Source organism: Cuculus canorus, chromosome 13 (assembly GCF_017976375.1).
Source record: "Cuculus canorus isolate bCucCan1 chromosome 13, bCucCan1.pri, whole genome shotgun sequence".
In the NCBI taxonomy this organism is placed as follows: Eukaryota; Metazoa; Chordata; class Aves; order Cuculiformes; family Cuculidae; genus Cuculus; species Cuculus canorus.
Window position 1 is genome coordinate 21,414,280 of NC_071413.1, and position 22,659 is coordinate 21,436,938.

General features: G+C 40.3%; 1 protein-coding gene across 1 annotated transcript in view; it reads left to right on the forward strand.

Moving 5' to 3' along the window:
• Nucleotides 1-16,670, forward strand: part of PHAF1 (phagosome assembly factor 1) — a 34,259-nt gene extending 17,589 nt beyond the window's left edge. The window contains exons 8-18 of the mRNA XM_054079084.1: nucleotides 329-423; nucleotides 2,179-2,276; nucleotides 3,914-4,026; nucleotides 6,023-6,156; nucleotides 6,767-6,850; nucleotides 7,560-7,642; nucleotides 8,441-8,484; nucleotides 9,917-9,964; nucleotides 11,316-11,373; nucleotides 12,618-12,690; nucleotides 13,150-16,670. Coding sequence (XP_053935059.1) covers nucleotides 329-423; nucleotides 2,179-2,276; nucleotides 3,914-4,026; nucleotides 6,023-6,156; nucleotides 6,767-6,850; nucleotides 7,560-7,642; nucleotides 8,441-8,484; nucleotides 9,917-9,964; nucleotides 11,316-11,373; nucleotides 12,618-12,690; nucleotides 13,150-13,239 — 920 coding nt within the window. The 3' untranslated portion in view covers nucleotides 13,240-16,670. The remainder of the gene's footprint in view (nucleotides 1-328; nucleotides 424-2,178; nucleotides 2,277-3,913; nucleotides 4,027-6,022; nucleotides 6,157-6,766; nucleotides 6,851-7,559; nucleotides 7,643-8,440; nucleotides 8,485-9,916; nucleotides 9,965-11,315; nucleotides 11,374-12,617; nucleotides 12,691-13,149) is intronic.
• Nucleotides 16,671-22,659: the final 5,989 nt, after the last annotated feature.

The following is a 22,659-nucleotide window of genomic DNA, read 5'->3' on the forward strand; positions in this document are numbered from 1 at the left end:
TTTTGTACTTATAGCAGCAGTTTAAACTACTTTAGTTATATGAAGGTGTAATTTGATTGTCACATTGTATAATAGTATCATTAGGGACAGGCTAGTGCCTACAGGGTTGTGTAGGCAGCTCTTGCTGAATGAATCTAAGGTTTCTTTTATTGCTGTGTTTCTACTGCAACAAATTAAAGGGAAAACTATTGCTGTCCTGTGTAATTGTGTTCCTCCCATAACTTGAGATGTAGTAAAGTCATTGAGGTGACGAAAGTACAGTTAGATCTGAACTGGCTAATTCTTAGTTTATTTTGCTAACTCTTTTTATCTTTCTTTTCCATTTTAGTGTATAATTCAGCTGAACAACTCTTTCACCTCAATTTCAGAGGACTGTCATTTTCTTTTCAGTTAGACTCCTGGACTGAAACTCCAAAGTATGAGGTCAGTAATCATTCTTAGTTAATGGATTGTCTCTTTATCTCTGTGTTACTTGCAAAGTATCACCTACAGCATATCTTGCTGCAAGCAGAAGAAACCAGTAATTTGGAAGTAACCGAACTCCTCAACTGGACTCTTTTTCATGCTATGTAATCATATCAGAGTTAAAATTTTCCCTCCTTTTAGTAGGAGGCTTATGCTTAGAGGTTTTGCTTGCATCATGAACTGAGACTAGCAATTCTGTTGTTGAAAGGAGTTTTCTAAAAATATGAGCGCTTTCTCTGCGAATACATAAATATTAAGCAATCTCCTGGAAGGCTGTTTTTTATCAGATATTTTTTAATCTCATCAAAGCGATTATGCGACTAAACTAGGGAAGAGTTCATAAAATACATTTTAAGATGAAGTGTCCTTCAGTACAAGTGCTTTAAGAAAGCCACATGAATGAGCTTTACTTGTAATGCCTGCCTGTATATTCACCCAATATTTGGATGAGTTACTGAATAATTGAACGTATTACTGCATTCTCTGAAATTTTTTGAAATCTCTGTACATAGTGGAAACAAGATCTCCTGTGAATTCAATCTATACTAACAACAACTTATGTATGTCTTGTTTGTGTGAGGATGACAGTGCTCTCAATTGTATTACCTGGGCTTATCAGTTAAAAAGAATCCATGCTGTGTGGTATTAAAATAAAAAGGAACATATAAAGAGCCAAAACAAAGTGGGAGAAATCAACCAACACGATGACACGTGTTTTTGTGTCACAGCCTAATACTTTTGTAGTTGTGTTTTGACAAGTGAGAGGACAGGGGGCAGCCAGGGGAAGTTACTGTTCAGCAGTAGTGACGTCAGTTGGGTTTCGGAAATATTGAAAGGTAAATAGAAACCTAATAAGCAAAATAGAAGAAATGTCCCAACATAGAGTAGTTGTTTTTCATGCAAGAGTTCCCAGAGGATTTATGAATGAAATGGCTGAGCTACTAAGAAAGTCAGTTGTTTTACTAGAGATTGAAATGATCACAGAATATCTCAAGTTGGAAGGGACCCGTAGGAATCATTGAGTCCTACTCCCTGCACCTTGCAGGGAGTTAAACTTAAAGATGTTAAAATAAAATGGCTAGAGTCAATTTAGGCCATTGTATTTCTTGTTTTGGTACGTAGCTCAGTTAACTAAGAAAATAATTGGGGATAGTTACAGAATGCTTGGTGTGAGTATGTTTTGTGAAGGGCATAGTGTGGTTCTTGGGAATGATACAATTCTTCATAGCTGTCTGAACAGCAGACAAACATTTTATGAACGTCTACAAACATTTTATAAACCAGTGAAAATGTTAAAAGGATTAAATTAGTGCAGTAGGAGAGAAAAAACCAATTTCTACCTTTTAAGATAACAGATTTCTTAGAAATTAAATACAGCCACCTCAGTACAAATACGTTTATATTACTAGTTGCCAGTGGTCAAAGCAAGAAAATTTCAAACTCTTAGTTCGTGCCATGGCTATTTGTCAGACTAGTGCCATCTTTCGGTGGATAAACAATAGTGAGCATTTCACCTCAGTCTGGCAATCCAGGAAGAGTGTAGTGTAAAGAAACACAATCTAGAAAGGCTTTTTGTGGTAGTTTTCTGGACTTGTCTTTGTCTAGAAGCTTATCTGAATTGGTAAACGTAGGCTGTGTTTCTCATGGAATTTGTAACTCTGACCTGAAGTGCCCAGTGTGTCATGTAACAAGAATGATTTTGTTTATCCACAGCCTAACTTTGCCCATGGTCTAGCCTCTCTGCAAATTCCTCATGGTGCGACTGTGAAACGGATGTACATCTACAATGGAAACAGTCTGCAGGATACCAAGTACGTACAGCTGGTGGTGCTGCTTTGATCATTTAGAATATACTTTTTCTTCCTCATCTATTTAGGGGTTTTTGAATGTTAAATATAATCATATACTTTTTTTTTAGTTCAGTTTGGGTCTTCTATGGATTTGGTAGTGTGCAGAATGCCTTTAGATACTAGCCTCTGTCAGATTTCCATAGGAGCTGTCCTCAGACCTCGTAATCAAATGTTGGCTTGATTTATGTGGCTATAAAATTAGCTTGGCTCAGCTGTAGTAGGCTAATTCAATTGACCTGAAAATGTAAAGGAGGAAATGTAGAAAATCTAGGAAGAGATGCAGTCAGGATATTCTTACCCTGTATTATTTTTTTTGCCTGCTGATGACCTATCCCTACACAAATCAAACTTGGTGTAGGCAGTCAGTCATTTCTTTGTGTATGTCATGGCAGAGTTTTTAAACTCTCTCACGGTACAAAAATAATAAAATATGTATTTTCAGGCTTAAGTCGTATGCATAATCTACCGTATATTCAATATATTTTAGTTACCTGACTGAACTTATCATTCTGAGGAAACTAATCTTCATGCCTTAATATTAATGGAACAGTTGTACTTTAGCATGGTTAATGTTTTCTATGGTATTGTATTCTGTCTCCTCTTAAGCGGCACTACAACTAAAAACATTGTTCCTGGGGTTCCTTACTCAAGGAAAAATAGAAAGTACTTCTGTAAATTTTTTCTTTCAGCTTACAAATGCCTAAACTGATAACATGGTAGCTTTTGCAGAGACAGTTGTGTTTTAGTGCTAGGAAAAGATTAACGCAATTGTGGATTACTGCTCAGAAGGGAGAGAACCTTGTTTATGCAGAAATTGTCTCCTAATTAGAAATAAATGCACTTCAGAAAAATGTTGTCTACCCACCTGTGATGTGGTAGGCTTTAGTGAAAGCACTAATTGTCACATGGGGCTGTGTTGTGTGGTGAGAGAGCTCAAAGCCTGACTTCCAGCTCATGTCATTCATGCAGAGGAGAAATTCACGTAAGAAAGGAATTTTACAGAGCATATGCAAACCAGCACGCAGAAAAGCAGCCCCTCCATTGAAAATATCTTTCTTGAGGCTATTAGAATTTTCTCAAGTATTATTGTAGTCGAATTAAATGAGAACTGTCCAGTATAATAGAGCAGTTGTTTGTGGTGCACCTGCACAATCTGAATTCATGTTCTGGGCCATGAAATACTTTGCCAAGAGCAGTAAGAGCATCATTGAGAAGGCCCTTCTGCTGCATTTGGGCGAGACGCCTAGTTCAGGGGTAGGTGTAGTTAAAAAATATGCAACTTGCATTTTCCCTAGGAGAAGTCTGAAATGATACATCCTTATAGGAGGTATCCAAAGGCTAGATACAGTTTCGGTAGTTCCTGAGGCTTGCTGTTTCATTAATAGTCAAGGTCCTACATTTGAGTGCTGCCTTGTCCCTCTTGCTTTTTCCCCACCTTTCAGTCACTGTGTTTAATATAACTTTTAGTCTTCAGTCTAAGTTAAATACAGCTTTGTCAAAATTAACATGCTCTGTTCCAGTGAACTGGTACCAGCTTGTTCATGGAAAATATCAAGATTAAGCAAATCTTCTGCACATCTTTGTATGATTTGTTTCAGGGCTCCCTTGATGCCCCTCAGCTGTTTCCTTGGTAATGTGTATGCTGAGAACGTTGATGTTCTGAGAGATGGAACTGGACCCTCAGGTTTACGGCTTCGCCTCCTCACTGCAGGTACTAGTGACACTCCAAACATTGAACTGTTTGCTTTCCTCAGGAAGAGAGGGGCAAACCTCTGTAAATTAAGCATAGGTTATTTGTGATGATTTTACAGGTGATTTCAAAGTGTTTTATATACCTTGTTTTGAACGATTGGAAAAAAAAAACCTAATAAAAACCCTGTGATGGTGAGTCTGTCTGTTGATGCGTTTCCCTGGCCCCGGGGAAGTAATGAACTGCAACCCTATCCTCTGTAGCTCCAAGTCCTTAGAGTCTGTTTGCAGATGGAATTTGTCTCCAGGTGTTTGTCTAAAATAAAACAGATGCAAGTGCATAGCTAAAAAAAAACCCTGAGAAATCAAGAAACTTTATGTACATTTGCTTTTTCTGAGATTCCAATGAGCTGTGTAATGTTGATATTTTTGTGTTCAATTCTAGAAGGCTTTTAAAAATGCCAGCAAGAGACCACATTGGTGCTGCAGTCTGAGACTGTACTTGAAATTCTATTCCATTTTCATTTGCTGTAGGAGACTGCAGTGAAAGTGATGGAGCCTGATGAATACCTTCTCCATGGATGTGCTTTCAGTGCCACCGGGGCGGGGGGGGGGGGGCGGGACGGGGACGGCGTTAGAAATTAGGGAGAGGTATGCTGACTGCAAAGGAGCCTTGTCTGGTCCTCATAACTTGAGACTTGAAGATTTTTAAGAAAAAAACACTGAGATGTTTTTAACAATTTTCATTACAAGGCTCAGCTTTTGACCTCCTCTGGTTAGTAACTGTATGTACATTGCAGAAACATTTGGAATACATTTGCAACGTGCAAAAGTTAAAAAGGAGAAAATTTATCAATGAAAATGGAGCATATGTTTTCAAGTTATTTTGCTTCTCTCTTTACAGAGGAAGATAATGGAGAGCTGCCTAGGACAGGAAACATATATCCTTATGTACTAGGGAAGGAGTTAGCTATATCATCAGAAAAATAATATAAATGATTTTGAGGAATTGGACACTTCTAAGGTAGAGTTTAAAGTTCAGTTAAAAAAATATACACGCAGCTTAAAGGAAATGCTGTCAATGAATAAAATTATTCTTAATATCTATTGCTAATGTTCAGACTAAAACTTGCAGAGAGGCGATCTGGACATGATTTCTTCTTGTGTTGCTGAAGTTTGCAAAAGCTCCTTTGTAGAACATATTACACTCCTCTCTTGACACAAGTTCCTTTGCAAGTGTATTAATTTGAAGTCACTCTTGCATAAGAAATCAAGGATGTCTTAATTGGATCTTTTTATTTTATTGGGTTATTGGCTACGGAAATAATGTATAGTGAGAAAAGCTGTGTGTAGAGCATATCCTGTATTTTGCAGTAACTGCTGCAAATGTTTACTTCCATTCTCGTAAATGTAAGATACAGTATTCCTGAGAGCAGATGAGGTCACAAACTGTACGATCTTTCCATATGTCAGCCATTCATCTATGTAATGGCTATTCAATGACATCCATTTTTAAGATTGTTTGTATAGGAACATAATTGCTGTTGATTTAGTAAGCTATGGGAATCTTCAGTAAAGAAAATGTGTTTTCTGATACAGCTCATATGGATGTGGAATTTCACTTTATGGGCTTTTCTTTTTTAGCTGGAGATACATGTTACTAAAATAAAATATTTTAAGGAAAGAAGTAATTCTTGGTACTTATTGCTAATAACAAGCTGATTACATTGAGACTGACTAGGAAAACAAGTCACATTAATGTGAACGGTAAAGAAGTGAAAAATAGCATTGCTGAAGTACCAAGTTGGGGATCTGTGCGACAGTCAGCACATGCATAACTTTGATTAAGAAATGTTTAAACTGTTGCAAGGTAAAGGGTTACATTTAGTTTGGGACTGTAGCTTAAAGAATGCATCTGGTTTGTGATAAATAGAGGAATCGCTAAGCTTTTGGTGTTGATTTGCTGGTGCATTCTCTGATCACGAAGGGTGACTTTTGAGTTGTTTTCCATTCCTCAGGTTGTGGCCCGGGTGTTTTAGCTGATGCCAAGATGCGGGTATTTGAGCGTTGTGTGTACTTTGGTGATTCGTGCCAGGATGTGTTGAGCACCCTGGGGTCCCCGCACAAAGTCTTCTACAAGTCCGAAGATAAGGTGAGGGAATTGATTTAGGCACAGGACTTTGTCTCGTTTCGATGCTGTCTCAGTTTCACCACAGGGCCTGTGTTTTGCAAGGCCAAGTGAAGTTAAACTTCCATGTAGCACAAATGATGAGTGCTTCATTTGACATATAACAGATCAGGATGAACTGCTATATAATTTGATTTATTTTAAGTTTTATTTAGGCTAAATCAATTTAAATCTGTTAAAATTATAAAAAATAAAATTGCATCTTTTAAACTAGTTTAATAATTGGTAAAAATGAGAGCTCTTCTGAATTCAAATGAGCCTTAGCAATGCGTCCTACCTATTTTTTTAATTGTGTATTATGTAAGATAACTTCAGCATATATTTTCGTCCTTTACTAATGTTTCTACATAGCAGCACATGAGTAAAGCTTTTACTTCAGGTAACTGAAAAAGAAAAATGCTGTTGTGTCAGTGCGCCACTACAAGCAGTTCAAGGTCCTGTCATGAAGCATTGTATCTTGCATAATTGAACAAGGGCTTGACATGACATTATGACAATTTGAGTGTAGTGATGTTGTTAATGGCATTCATCTTTGTGAGCATTATTTAATACATCTGAAAAATGTTTCTTGCAGATGAAAATCCATTCGCCCTCACCCCACAAGCAGGTCCCATCAAAGTGCAATGACTACTTCTTCAACTATTTCACGCTTGGAGTGGTGAGTGAGAAGCTTCCAGAAACAAATTCATGTAAAGTTTTGATTTAGGTAAATGGCAATCCTTTCAGAAGGTCAAAGGCTGTGGGAAATAAGATACTGCATGACTCTTGATCACTGCCTTGGGAATCTCTGGATGCAAAGAACAACACTGACTTTTCTCTAGCACTTGCAGATTCAATCAGTAACATTTTATCTCCACCGGTCAATGGAGGGCTCTTTGGCTTTGGATTTCTCTTAGGTTTTCACCCTCTGCCATGCCTGATGCATAGATCTACTGGTTCTTGGTACCAGTACTGGTACCCGTACTTGTGTGGAACTGAGATATACCCGTACTTGTGTGGAACTGAGATATGTGTATCTGTTGTGAAAGCTGTGGGATGTAGTTCAACCTTCACATTCCCCCTTACAGCTGTTTTGCTTGAGTTTGCATTACTGTAAATAATATGCAGAAAACCAAGACCTCCTTAGAAAAGCTGCCAACATTAGCAAATGAAACTGCAGATGTGATTGAATGCTGGAGGAACTGTGTGTTTATTTGATTTTACTAACAGTCTCATTTTCAAATACTACTTTTCATAGTTCCATTTGGTTCCAATGACATAGATGCATATCACTATATACAGATACTATAGTAACTAATCACAGGTTACTTTGGGGAAAATTACCTTCCTCTAGCCAAATCTCTTCATGTCTGTTTTCTCTTCAACAGGATATTCTCTTTGATGCAAACACTCACAAGGTGAAAAAATTCGTCCTGCATACAAATTATCCTGGTCATTACAACTTTAACATGTGAGTGTAAAGAACTGATCTCTTAAAGTATCTTAAGACACCTGAAAAGGAAATATTATGTTCCCTTTACAGAATTCTAGTATCTTTTTCTCAACTGTTTGTGGTATGACTGGTAACCCACGAAGATTTCAGCCATTATTATTAGCACGGCTTTTTGAATGACTATATTCAGGCATTTAAAAGTAAAAAGTAAATCAAGTAGCAGTAAATGAGTTAAAGTAGCTATAATGGTCCAGCTATCATGGGAAAACTTGCTGCTAGAGGCACACTTTATATTAGCAAGAGTGTCCATTTACTGGTAGGCAGGCTGCTGGTTTTTTTGATGTTATGGTTTTTTTGCTATTTCTGTTAGTGATTAAACATTCTCTCATGTTTTTGAACATATTTTCATGACTTTTCAAATCTAAACTCTTTAGAGGAGTAATAAGAGTTAAGGAATAAGTGTTTGATTAAAGCGAACGTGTTTTCAGGCAGTTGGCGTTAGTGACAGACATTCTATAGTGTTGTTTCTGAGCTGATTATTTCTCTATCCATTCTGTGTAACAGAGGAGTAATTTGAGCTGAAGGACCTTTTGTGTCCCTTTGGAAAACTGTTAGGACATTGCTGGTCTGCTGCCTTTTTTGATGGTGTGAAAGTAGAAATGAGAACTTTTCTTCTTAATCTGCTAGCATTGAGACTCTGATTTTATTATTCATGTGACTTTTCATTAAACTGGTTATTAATAGCCTGAAGTTCGTGCTATGCAGTTTATTTTGGTTCTTCTGTTTTCTAATAGCTTTGTGATTTGTACTTTCTAGTTACCATCGCTGTGAATTCAAGATTCCACTAGTAATTAAGCGAGGTGAGTAGTTCATTTCTTTTCTCACTTCAGGGAGGGCATACCACAAAATGCTCAAAAGGGAGGTTTGACCAGTTTTGATTTCTAGTGCATCCTTCATTATCATCCTAGGATGATAACAGTGAAAGTCATAGAGACAGAGGATGAATTTTGGGGTTAGATTTCTATTTGTTAAGTTAAAAAGATACTCTGGGACAAGTTAGCAATTCTGGTTTTACTTACACTACCCTGCTTATTACTTGGATCATACAAATATTTAGCTGCAACATCACTGATTTTTCTGTAATGCTGCCACTCTGCTAAGATCAATTACCTTGAACCCAGAGGCTCAAAATCTGTAAGGCAGTGTTAGTCTGTGTCCAGCCAAGGGAATAAGCATGGGAGTTCTTACTTGTTAAATTATCTTCCCCTAGGTTATTGTGAAACACTTCAAAGGCATGCATTTCTGATTATTTTCACTTGCCTCAAGTAGCACCATGAATCTCTTCTGAATACATCTGGGGTTTTGTGGTTATTAATTCACCTTTCTGATATCTCGCTTTAATGTTAAAGATGTACCAAGTTGAAATCTAGTGTTAAAAAAACTTATGAAGAACCCCCGTCTTCTTCCATCTGGTGGCAGTAACCTGATGCACCTTTATTAACTCCCTTCTGCAGTTCAACTTCAGAAAACGAACTGACAGCCAGAGTTCAAGTGAATTCTTTCAACATAGAGAGCGAATGTTTAGTTAGCAGGTGGAAACAGAGGAGCTTTCCACCTGCAAATGAAAGACCACTTGATATGTTGGACTTGGACAACATATAGGTCCGTTCCCACTGCTTCAGGACGGTACTTTCGTTGTTCAGAAGTCCTGAAATGTATGCATGAGACTGTGCTTGGAACTACCATCAAGCACAAATGCAACGCTGCCCTCACCCGCAATGTCTTTACTATTTAATAGGTAGACTGCAGTTCCCAGACTCTCTGCTCTCTCTGTTTCTGAAAGAGTGGCATTTTAGCTGATTTCAGGCCTGCCAACTCCTGAGTCTCAAGCTGTTGTTTTTAGCTAGCTTCCTTTCCAGGAGTGTCTAGACTTGATGAGTGGGTACTTCGTGTTATCTCAATAAGTGCCTGCATGCGGCATGTTAACTTTGTGCAAAGTGATGTAGTTTCTTTTACAAGTGGCATTCCTCTATGTAAGATTACAGCTTCAACATACATAGTGAACTTGAAACTTGATTATAAATAGGCAGATTTGTTTAGTCGCTGTAACTGGTATTTAATCCATGGTTTTGGACAATTCTGTTTGCTAGTAAACATGATTAAAATTTGTATATGAAACTGGTCTGATGCTTCTATGCCTCCTGATATCGAACTAACCTCCAAAGTAAAGGATTGTATTGGAAACTGTTCAAGTGTGAACTATAAAGGCTTTTTTTGTTTTTTCTTTACTAGATAGTGCTGATTCACAAACTGAAAACATGTCAACATACAGCAAGGTAAGTCTGTGCTGAACTGAATATTTTCCTTCTTTTCTTAAACCATCTAAACCATCTGTGCTGAATTTGCAGTATGCTTTGAAGAATTAATAGCAGTTGTAGTATGTTGTTTAAAATAGAAACATTGAAGGCCAAAAGTTAATGTACGTTTTGTGGTTTAAAAATCATTTTGTGTTGTGGGTTGAAGGCATTTGCAGTAGCACACTTCTAGTAAATTATTGTGTTATTGCATGCTTTGCATTAAGAGAGCTGCCAATGGAAATGTAACAGTGCAATAAATGATATGGAAAAGCAAATAGCAGTAGTGACTGATGTTAGCTCGAAAAGAATTTTTAAACAGAATTTTTAGAGCTTTTCTACTTATTGTAGCTCTTGAAGACGTTTACTATTTAACCAAGGGGTTCAGTGCCCTTCCTGTTTCTTCTGAAGGGTACCAGTAATCAGATGTTCTTCAGGCAGCAGCAAGGCTTACAAAAACATCACTGCCAGCATGACACCTCCAGATGACAGCAGGCTCCTTGAATACCATTTAGCCTTACTACCTAAATGAATTCCCAGCTGGGCAGTTACTGCTGCATGTTGAGAGCTCATCAAGTTTGAAAAACTTCTGAATATGGTTGTTCAGAAGTTGTCTATTCAGTTAACATTCAGTCAGCAGCAGTGCTGCTCTCTTGCTCCTGGGTGCCAAATGAAGACTTTCCTCAGTGAATTTTGGTTCTTGTACTGGGAGTTAAAAATTGAAGTTAGCTACCTGGAAGCTGCCAGTTGTTGCTTTTTGATTTGAATTACTCACATCCTTTGTTGCTTTGACTTATTCAAACGGTGTGTGGAACTGCAGCTTCATATTAAGCGTGCTTAGAGTCCTGAAAACTGCTGGACGTTCTCAATCATAAATAGTGCAGCTTTCGTCTTCTTTTCCAAATTTGTTGCTTAAATCAAAGAAAGACTTTTGGGAAGGTAGCAACAATGCTGTTTTCCCTCTGCAAACTTATGTAAGAGGGGATTTTGCTGAGGTTCTCTACAGCTGCTTTGTTCTCTGAGATGTCCCTGAAATGCTACAAGATTCTCCAGCTATGTTTTCCCCTAAGATCCATAGAATGTTTTTATATTAGTAATTATAAATTCAAAGCTATTTTGAGACACAAATGAGAATAAACCCTGAGAGGATTTCTGAGCCCTAGTAATGGATAGTTTCCTGTACTGGTATGGCTTCAGTCACGAAATATTTCTGTAAATATGACCTTTGTGTTATTTGATAGATGAGCATGTGACTAACAAATATACATGACTCTTCTTAGATAAAGAAGAGTTTCCTTTGCTTGATTTTAATGCAAAGTCTTTTGATATATTTACAGTGGACAGCATCCAGGATCTTCTGGGGCACCCTGTAGAAAAGCCAGTAGTACTTCACAGGTAAAAATCTCTGTTTTCCTTGCAGGGATTGAGCTGATAGCAGTGGAGTTTAGGCGGAGGAAGGGTGCTCGTTGCAAGTCGCTACTTTTAGACTGCTTTGCTGATGTGGTTTTGGACTTTTTTGCCACTAACAAGACAAGATAGCTGCGCTCAGGCAAAATAGACTGACATGCAGCATGAAAGCCTGAAAAATCTCGGAATGAAATATCCAAAATTCCTTGGACTGTAAAATCCACAGAAGAGCAAAGCAGCATATAAAGAAGTGTTTCTGAATGTAATAAATACTGTAGATATGGGATTTTATATATTAGTCACATGTATTTCAACAACGTGACGTGATATGGCACAGTGTAGCATATATGGATCTGTCTGAAGAAGCCTTGATTCATGAACAGACGTGGTTGTTCTAGCTCTTTTAGGCTGACCAAAGGTAAAATGGTGTGCTTACGCTTGCTCAGTGCTGACAGGGACTGAGCTGGGTGTTGGCTTACGTAGGTATTGCCTGTTTGCGATCCATCATTCTATGATATGTAACTATGATTTATCTTGGGATAATTGTAAGTAAGGGTACTGCAAAACTACTGCAGCAGTTTCAGATGTACCTGACAAGGGATTTTCATCAGGATGTTAGATGATTTTGAGTTCAATTTCCCTCTTATCATTGTGCCTTTGCTCCCCTTTACTCCTGTTTTATTCCAATGAGATCTTTAGAGCAAAAGTCATATAATGTGAAGCTAGGATGAAATAGTGTTCAATAAAATCTGGATTATTCTATTTCAGCATCTTACAGGGTAATTTTTTAACATCATAAAAACAATGAGTTAATAGACAGTATGTAGTAAACATATTTGGTGAAGACTGAGAAATAAAGTAGATTGAAGAGTAGGAAAGGATGTTGCGCAAAAATAATTTGTGATAAATTACGTGGTGTTTCTCTCTTCCTATGTTATCTGCTTATTTTCAGGGTTCTTCCTGTTCAAGTTCAGTGAAAGAGTTTTCCTATAGACGTCATTAGTAACTTTTTGATTCCTTTCTTCCTAAGTATTAATAAGGGCTCTGTGACATTAAGCAGAGCTGTACCCTCTGGCTCATGTGGAGTCTAGTGGTGGTGGTGCATAACATAGATTTACTTTCTTTTCATGAAAGTCATGATAAAGATAGTTTACCTAATGTTACTGAGAGGTTATTTTTACATAAGAAGTTCTGAATCCTCACACATCCCCCCCCGCCTCTTGATTTTTCAGGTCGTCATCTCCAAACAACACTAACCCATTTGGGTCAACCTTTTGCTTTGGACTGCAACGAATGATCTTTGAGGTGAGAAGAAAAACTTTCTTATTTATTTGAGCAAAAGAAGATGAGGTGTTTGCTATTCTTATAATTGGCTTCTTTCCCATTTCCAGAAAAGCCAGTGCTTGGGAGTGGCTGTATTTTTAGAGAGATTATTGGCAGACACAGGCAGCTTTCCAGCCGCTTCTCTGAGGTTATACGTTTGCATGTTAAAGCTGGCTCTTCGAGTTTGTCATCTAGCACTCATACTAGCAGGAGACACGTGCACTCTGCTCCAAGTAGCAGTGAAGCATGGTGGTGTTTAAATGTGTCATGGAAATCTAGAGACCGTATTTAGGAATGAGCCAAGAGCTCAGTGCTTTCTTTTGTTGTTGGGATTTCTTTTTTCAGACAGATGAGTTCTGTGTTTGCCACTTTCACTCTTCTGAGTTCCCATTTGCTATACAGTTCTTTTAATTTCCCTTTTTCCCTGCCATCCTTTTTCAGGTGATGCAGAATAATCACATAGCTTCTGTTACTCTGTATGGCCCAACGCGACCCAGCAGCCAGTTGAGAACGTCGGACCTTCCCCAGTGAGCATCCCCTGCAAAGTCGGCTAATCTCAATGCTACGAAATTAGTACAGCGTGCCTTGATTTGCTGCCACTTATAATATGGAAAGCACGTTATGATTTTTCTTTTTTTTTAATAAGCCTTTCCACCCAGGAGCAGTGTGGGGGGGAAATTCTCTCAACCCTTCATCATAGGGCATGGAACTGTTGATGGAGGAAAGCAGCTTAGGTGCCTGTGCCGTTGTTTATTCCTCTCCATTGCCCTCATCCTATGCAGCACAGACCTGAAGAGACTGTCCTCCCTTCTCAGCTGGCAAAAGGGGGAAATGGAAGGGGGGGCACATAATGACTGCAAGAGTTAGAAGCACAAACTTTCTGAGCCTTTGGAGCATCTGGAAGCAGGTATTGATTTTAGTCTGTTTGTGTTACTGTATTGATGTGGTGGTCACATTTTGAGAAAACGTGTGTGTATATATATAGATATAAACACATCGGTATTTCTGTGGCTTAGGACATTGTACCAAGTATGACAAGGATGTATATATGTCCATGATTTCAGGCACCACATCTTTGTGTAACTTTAAACCAAGCAAGTAGCATGTGCATAATACTTGGTTGTAACATTTGCACTACATACACTTTAATTACTTGATAAACATTTATCTTCACTGAGGAGCATCTGTGTACTGGGTGTGAGTGGGGTGCGGTGGTTATTTAATGTACGCTGCGCATAAAGCTTATTTATACAGTGGATCAAATTCATCCACCTTCCTGCACTAATATGTACTTGATATGCTGAAACAATTTTTTTCTGCCATGGCTGGTTTACTAATTTTTTTTTTTCATATGCAGTTTCAAAAAAAGAAAAATATTCTGGAAGATGTTTCTAGGATTGAATTATGTTTTAGTGAAAAGGTTTGATACAATTTTTCATACTACAGAAAAATGTAAGGAGAAATAGCGTTGCCTCATTTGCCTCTGTTACGAAATCCTTTATACCTACTCTGTGTCCTTAGAGAAAGAAAAGCTGTATATAATGGTATCTCAGACAAGAAATTCCTGAGCTCTGACATCACCAAGAAAACCTTTTCTGTAACTTTTGATGTATAATTTTAATTTATGCCAAAGGTTTAGCCAAAGACATCGTTATTGTAGTTTCACCATTTCTGTACATATATGCTACCTGCACACCCCATCCCCTCAGACAGGATATAGGCTTCTTTTATAGTTGGGAGATGCTGCTCGTGAGATTTTATCCCAGGAGGATACTTTAGGTTTCTAGTTCTCTTACCAGTCTTATTTGGGGGAAATAGGTGGTCTGTCTTTGAAATATTGAACCCTTTTTAAAAATGGACAAGAGAAATGTATAATTTTATCCCATTTTTAATATTTTGGTGTAGCAACTTGTGATACATAGATGACAATTTTGTGAGTTTTACTATGTGTGTACAGATTTTGTAAATATGACATTTTTGTAATTTTAACTCCATGTACAGTGTAATCCTGTATAGTTTATCAATGAATGAGAGATAGGAAATGGAATGTTAATTGCGGTTTTGGATCCTGGACCAGTAGCAGGGATAAATGTGGTGTGTTTGTGTGAGACGTTCTTTGCCATTTAGTCTTCCTGTATACTGTGATACTCTAAACTGTTTTGCTAAAGCAAACAAAAACGCCCCATGGAGAATCTAATGGATAAGGAAAAAGTTACTGTTTACCTTTATCCCTAGGTGTCACTCCTGTTGAATCCCTGTTCAATCTGTGCTGTTTCCTGTGATCATTGCTTGCTAAGAAAATTCTATGCCTCAACCTTCCTTTTGTTTCCTCTCTAGTTTTAATTTCTTTTACTTCGCCCTTCTGTAAATTAAATGGAACAATAATGAGCATGTACACTGAAAGAAAAATAAAATGAGACTCTCAGTTACTGTTTGTGTTAAATACAGTTGCTGGGTGTTTTTGTAATAAAATCGTGGATGCGTTTGCTTTCTTTTTCTTATGGATTAGTCCTTTTGTTTTACTGTGTTTCCGATGTTATATTTGATGTCCCTGACTAGTGTTCCCCCTTTATAGCTGATGTAGTATGTTCTCTGAAGAAGCAGTATGAAAACTAACATAACTTGCAGTCTGTTTCCTAGCAGATATGAAAGCATTTTTTTATTTTTTGTCCTGAAGTGGAGAAGGAAGATCTTTAGAATGCAGTAAATAACCCTGTGGCCGCAATATCATGTTCAGAACTGTAGTTGTTACACTCATGTCAGCCTTTGGGTATCATTAAAATCGATCAAGCTCCAAAGAGTTTGAATATCACGCAACAGATTGGAAGAAATGCCTGCAGTAAAAGGAATATACATGAATTCTCATGCTGTTTTCTTGTGCCCTGAGGTACTTCAACGGAAAAGCATTGCAAGTACACTTATCCTGAAGTAGCTTAGAGGTTAATGCAGGGCATAAGGAACGGGACTCCTGTTTCCATTTGCATTTCTCCTGCACTGGCTGCATAATGTTGAGTAGAGCGCTTAGTTCTCCCTCCTCTAGCATCCTTCAGTTTTGGAATCTGAAATGACCCTGCACAGTGCTTGGCTTAGTATGCTCTTTGAGAATTTTATGACCTCTATTTCAAGGTGGTGTGCATGGTTATGCTTGTTACTAAAATCTGACAGTAATCCTGCTAACAATTAATCCTCCCGATTAGCTGCAAGAGAAGGTAAGTTCTGGATGGGACAGTTTGAGTAATGGCTACGCAGGTGCTATCAATATCCTGCCCTCAAACATATTCAGTTGAAATTCTTCAGAAGTGTGAGGTCAGGGCTGCTGCTGCTGCACCTGGAGGCTCGGGGCAGGATGTCAGCTGCTGACCTGAGGCTTTTAACACCTTCAGTGACTCCCATCTTCGCTTGTTATACTCTGGTAAGTCAAAGAGAGAAAAACAATGCAGATAACAATGTGCTCTCTTAACAGCCCAGATACTCTCTGGGTCATTCCCTTCATCTTGAAAAGTTCTTCCTAGCAGACAAAAATTAAAGGCAGCTTTGCATCTTGGTGGCTGCTGATGGGCTGAGCCTAAAGCATTTTGCTTTTAGGAGAGGCAGAGCTGAAGAAAGGCAGGGGGAGATCACGTGGGCAGCTCCTTTGGGTTTTTCACCCTTCCTTTAAGGTTGCACCTGCTTGTAGCTTGCTGCTTTGGTTGGTTTGCTGCTGATTGGACAAGCTGTTCCTTTACTGATGCCTGTGGGGAGCTGGTGTGGAGCTCTAAGCACATGCTCTTTCTGGCATGGAAAGAGCAGGACAGGGTTGGGGGACTAATGGCAGTTTTGATTCACCAGAACCAAGAGGGGAAGGAATAGGGAACAGGAGTTTGGAGAGAGAAGCTGAGGATGGCAGGGTGGTGGGAAGGAGAGGTGAGATGAGGCTGTCCACTTGACCCAAAAGCTGTTTCTTACAGAAGGAGGGATGCTCAGGGTGTGCCAGCTCATGCACTGCCGGGCCACCTGGTCAGGGTGCGTGCCGTTCCCCTCCCAAAGGAATGAGGGGATTTGGGCTGTGTCAGATACCATCTCAGCAGGTGCCCTTGTTAGAATCGTGTATGGTTTCTTACAGATTCTGCATGTTGGTGACATGTGCATCAGTCCATCAGTTTAGTTTCATTGATAAAACTGGTACAATGCTAAGGATAATTGCCTCTTTAATAAAACACATTGTACGTACAATACCAATTTGAAGTGTGGCTTTTTTTTTGATACAGGAGTTGTGTGTGTGTTTAACCCTAACAGTGTGGTATTTTCCACAGTACTTCATTTAGTTATGCTTAATAAACCTGATTGTTGTGCCCTTTTTGGAGGCAAAGCTGACGCCCACAAGTCTATGGGGCCGGATGGGATCCACCCAAGAGTATTGAAGGAGCTGGCGGATGTCCTTTCCAAACCCCTATCCATCATCTTCCAGAGGTCCTGGCTGACTGGGGAAGTTCCACTAGACTGGAGGCTGGCTGATGTTGTGCCCATATACAAGAAGGGTTGCAGAGAGGATCCGGGGAACTACAGGCCTGTCAGTCTCACCTCAGTGCCGGGGAAAGTCATGGAACAGGTAATCTTGAGTGCTATCATGAAGCACATGCAAGAGAACCGGGTGATCAGGCCCAGTCAACATGAGTTTACAAAGGGCAGGTCTTGCCAAACTAACCTGATCACCTTCTATGACAAAATCACTCGACTACTGGATGGGGGAAAGGCTGTGGATGTAGTCTTCTTGGACTTCAGTAAAGCCTTTGACACAGTTTCTCACAGCATTCTACTTCAGAAACTGTCAGCCTCTGGCCTGGACAGGCGTACACTCTCCTGGGTTGAAAACTGGTTGGATGGCCGGGCCCAGAGAGTGGTGGTCAATGGAGTTAACTCCAGCTGGAGGCCAGTCACAAGTGGAGTTCCTCAGGGCTCGGTACTGGGTCCAGCTCTGTTCAATGTCTTTATCAATGACCTGGATGAAGGCATCGAGTGCACCCTCAGCAAGTTTGCAGATGACACTAAGCTGGGAGGAAGTGTCGATCTGCTGGAGGGTAGGGAGGCTCTGCAAAGGGATCTGAACAGGCTGGACTGCTGGGCCGAGACCAATGGCATGAGGTTTTACAAGGCCAAATGCCGGGTCCTGCACTTGGGGCACAACAACCCTGTGCAGCGCTACAGACTGGGGGAAGAGTGGCTGGAGAGCTGCACGGAAGAGAAGGATCTGAGGGTGCTGGTTGACAGCCAACTGAACATGAGCCAGCAGTGTGCCCAGGTGGCAAAGAAGGCCAACGGCATCTTGGCTTGTATCAGAAATGGGGTCACCAGCAGGTCCAGGGAGGTTATTCTCCCTCTGTACTCAGCACTGGTGAGACCACACCTTGAACACTGTGTTCAGTTCTGGACCCCTCACCACAAGAAGGATGTTGAGGCTCTGGAGCGTGTCCAGAGAAGAGCAACAAAGCTGGTGAGGGGGCTGGAGAACAAGTCTTATGAGGAGCGGCTGAGAGAGCTGGGGTTGTTTAGCCTGGAGAAGAGGAGGCTGAGGGGAGACCTTATTACTCTCTACAACTACCTGAAAGGAGGTTGTGGAGAGGAGGGAGCTGGCCTCTTCTCCCAAGTGACAGGGGACAGGACAAGAGGGAATGGCCTGAAGCTCCGTCAGGGGAGGTTCAGGTTGGATATCAGAAAAAAATTCTTCACAGTAAGAGTCATTGGGTACTGGAACAGCTGCCCAGGGAGGTGGTCGAGTCGCCTTCCCTGGAGGTGTTTAAGGAACGAGTGGATGAAGTGCTTAGGGACATGGTTTAGGGAGTGTTAGGAATGATTGGACTCGATGATCCAATGGGTCCTTTCCAACCTTGTGATTCTGTGATTTCTTCCTGTATTCTTTAGGCCTGTGAGCATTCCCTGGGCTCCTCTCAGTATTCCAGGCAGTGCTAGATACATCAGTGCTGCTGTGTAACACAAGAACCCTCTGTTCCCAAAATGCGGTTCCTATCAAGAAAATCCAGTTCTCTGTTGCCAGGAACCATCACGCTTCTAATTCTAAACAGATCTTTTTGCTGAAACAGTAATGGGTTGGTGTGTGAGAACTGATTCATGCGCTCATGATCATTCATAGTCCAGAACTCCCATCAAACCCCTCAAATCTTCCCCATGGCTCAGCATTACAGCAAGACAGCGATTCTCGTTCTCCGGGCTGGCTGGAGGTTAGGCACCAGCTGGTGTTTTCCGAAGGGAAACAAAGGGTGTTGATGCCCACTTAGCACCGACTCTGTATGTGTTGTTGGAGCCTGTTAGTCACTTAGCACCCCTGCTAAGCTGAACTCAGCTTAGGGTTTGTGTTTGGTGGCTTCAAATGTAAATGAGAGTCTGTGTATGTGTGTGCAAAGCTGTGTGGCCCTTACCTTGAAAGAAACGTAATGTCCAAGCTGTAGCTATTTGTTTGCTTCAAGCAAATTTGGACAAGGACCACGATGTCTGATATGGCAGAATTTCTCATGGGCTGGTGGCGTTTTACACTTCTCTGAGTTCAGAATGACATCTGGTGTCCTCGTGCAAATGTTATTCTGTGCTAGCTCTGCACATACGGCTGTTCCATGTTAACTTTTGTCCCATAAGCGTGGGGGTTTTTGTTGTTTTACCTCTTTTTGTCTTGATTACCCCAACAAAAAGGCACTCTCCTCTACGGCTGACCATGCTAGGAACAAACTGACGCAGCGTATGTACCAAATCAGTACCCACTCTGTCTGGGCCTGTTAAAATACAAATTGGTTTTAGTTCGTCAGATATGGCTCATCTGATATTTCAGAGATAAGGTAAGGTTGAAGCAAAATAAAGGGAAATTTAAAAATGAAGCTTACTAAAAGTGTAACTTGAGTATGAAACTAGCATCAAGAGTTAATGAAGTAGTGGGCTTCGTTCAAGGCCAGGGTAATAACTGGGGGTCACCAAGTGCGAAAACTGCACCTTGAAGGCATTTGGTTTTGCAAGGGATGGGTGTATCACTTGGTGGATCCAAGCTGAGCTTAAGTATCGTGTTTCTCTACCTGTGTGAATTTTGGTTGTAATTAATGATGTTGCTGTTTAAATGTTTCATCATCTGCCAAAACCTTATATCCAAGGCTTTTGTTTTGTTTGTGGGGATGTGTGTTTTTCCAGCAGGGGCGAAAATCATTTCCTTTCCACACTCTGGGAAGGTTGCTCGAAGCAGGAGTGGTAAGCTGGAGTCCTGCAGAGCAGGTAATTTGCTGTGGTGTAAGATACTGTTCTAACGGTAACTTTTTGTTCTGGACTAGACTGTAATGCTTTCACATAACCTTTTCTTACCCTAATTAATTCCCCTTTAGGTATTAGTAGTTTGGTCATTTAAAAGTATTACGCATTACAGTTTTGGAAGCTGGTTTTGAGTGCCTTAATATTTTGCACCTACACCATGTATTCCACATACTGGATAGTTTCGTTCTAGTGTTAATGTCTTTCAGAGAGACATTTATTTTATAATACCCATGCCATAAGAAGCCTTGTATAATTATGCAGTGTGCAGCCTAATGCAACTACGTAATGCAAACAGCCTGAATCACTGTATTCCCTTTTCACCTCTGCTGTCTCTCTTAGAAAAAACTGAGCCCTGAAATCCTGAGTTTAGCTCCTCGTTCTTGCTTTGTAGCTCTGTTGCATCTATAAAGTTTGGAGAGCTGCAAAGACTGACTCAACACCTTTTCTTTAGCTGCTGTGACTGCAGTGAGCATTTGTCTTGCGTTTCCCCAGCCTGGCTCAGTACAGCCTCTGGGGAAAAGGCAGTCATTGCAGACTTGTGTGATTTTGTTGGGTTTTTTTCCCCTAGTCCTCGGCACTGGGCTTGTCAAAAGACAGGCTGGAAAAGGAGGGAGAGAGAGAGAAGGGTCCATGAGATGGGTGTGGATGAACAGGGGAGAGGCGTTGGGCTTGTCAGGGCTGGGAGGGCAGCTGTTTGCTGCTCTGTGGAGGGACTCGGATGCACTCATCCTGTGGAGTTTAGTTTCCTCTCTTTTCCCAGTGTGGTTTTTCTTCCCACCCTAAGCCTAAAAAAGTCACGTTGGATATAGGAAGTTTTGCTGGTTTTTGACAAACATCGGTAGAGTTGGGGAACGTCGTTGTAAGTCGGTGGATTACTCTCAGGGCTGACAAGACTGCAACTCCAGCTGTGAGATACAACTCGGGGGCTCAGCATTCAGACTGGGCTTTGGGGTGGAGTCTTCTACCTGATCTGACGTTCTTTCAGCAGTCTCCAAGGAATGTTCTCAGTGGAGGATCCTCTGAGCCGTTTGATTATTTTGTCATGTTTGATTTTGAATTTGGTGTTTTCTTCCAAGAACCTGCTGTGAAAGATGAGTACTTAAACTGCAGACAGGAGGCGCGGTGTTTAATACTCATAGCTTCAGAGCCAGTTTTGGCTTTCTTTTTTATGATGTCTAAGTCAGCAGTGGCCTGACTGAACAGTGAATCTTGGCATTTTGCTACCAGTTTATGTGTTTAGAGACACATTCAGAGGTGCTGAAATGTGAGTTCAAGCCAGCTCTGCTTGTTATAGTGACAAATCTGGCTACTCGAGTACAGTAAGAACAACCCTTTGACTGTGTCTGGATCCCTGGGACTCAATAAAACCTACTGTACTATATTAGCTTCAGATGTTTGTCTGTCTCAAGGAAGTCCTGCTTGCTTTTCCTTGCTACCGGAGGTACCAACTTTGGATGTTTTTTTTGTTTTATTTTCTCATCATGGGTTAGTAATGAAAAAAAACTGCCAAACGGCTTTTAGCAAAAAACCCTGACCTGATGCGTTGAATTAATAAAAAGCTACTTGGAAATTCATTCTGAAATGGATGGTTCATGTTTCTGAGGTGCATCAGAAAGGGTGGTAGAAGGTCCTTCCTGCCAGTTCTCATACTCACCTAGGGTTTTAAGACTTTCAGAAAAGACCCTTGTCTTCGAGGAAACAGTCTCCAGCTTGGGAAAAGTCAAAGGCTTTTTGCCTGCTGTAGCAGTAAGAAGAGTTTGATAAACTGCAAGAGGTGCAGCGTTGCCCCCCAGCCATTTCCAAGTTGCTCACATGTGTGGTCTGTGAGCTTCTGGCTCAACCATGAAAGCAAATGGGAAACTTTTAAAAACCAGGTCATCCAGGCTGTGGCAGCAGAGGGTGAAGAAAAGCATATGTATTGTTCATTAATAGATACTAGATTTAGTATTCCTGGGATAAAAAAGAATGACTTGTTCCATAGGCTAAGACAACAGAGTAAATAGTTTTATTAGTCTAGGTTTCTTTCTGCTAGGTAACAGGGGTGTGTGCTGACAAAGGTGGATGAGAAACTTAAGCAACTTTAATCTGGGACAAAGTGCCCTTATTAATGCTGTGTTGTGGGTAGATTCCATTCTAGACAGAGGAGCCACTATCTGTATCTCCAAGCTTAAAGGAAGATCTTAACGAGGACTGCCGAACCCAACCAGCTACCTCGTAGGAAATCATAAGGTAAGCCGTGCTTCCTTTTCTGCTCGTTCCTTTAAATCCAGCATAAGGAAAGATTTACCAAGTTATCCAAAATAATAACCAATGTATTTTCATGTTGCTGACTTTGTGAACAATACCTGTGTGTTAGACTTACAATGTGTGTGCAGATTGTACTTGACAGACTCACTCTGACAACTAAAGAAGGGCACGTCTGCATGCTGTCTTTTAATTATGGTATAAATCATTTCCCAAGCTGTAAACTAATCACAGGTAATACACTTCTGTACAAGCTCATAAAAAACATAGGTTATCACCACGTGTTTACACGGCTGGGATATGACTGGCTTTCTCCCACCAGAGAGGTTTCTGGCTTATTTTCACACCCAGCAGAGCTCCTTGTAAAGCTTATGTAAGCATTTTCTGTTTCAGGACTGCATCCTGAAAATATCCCAAATCAAT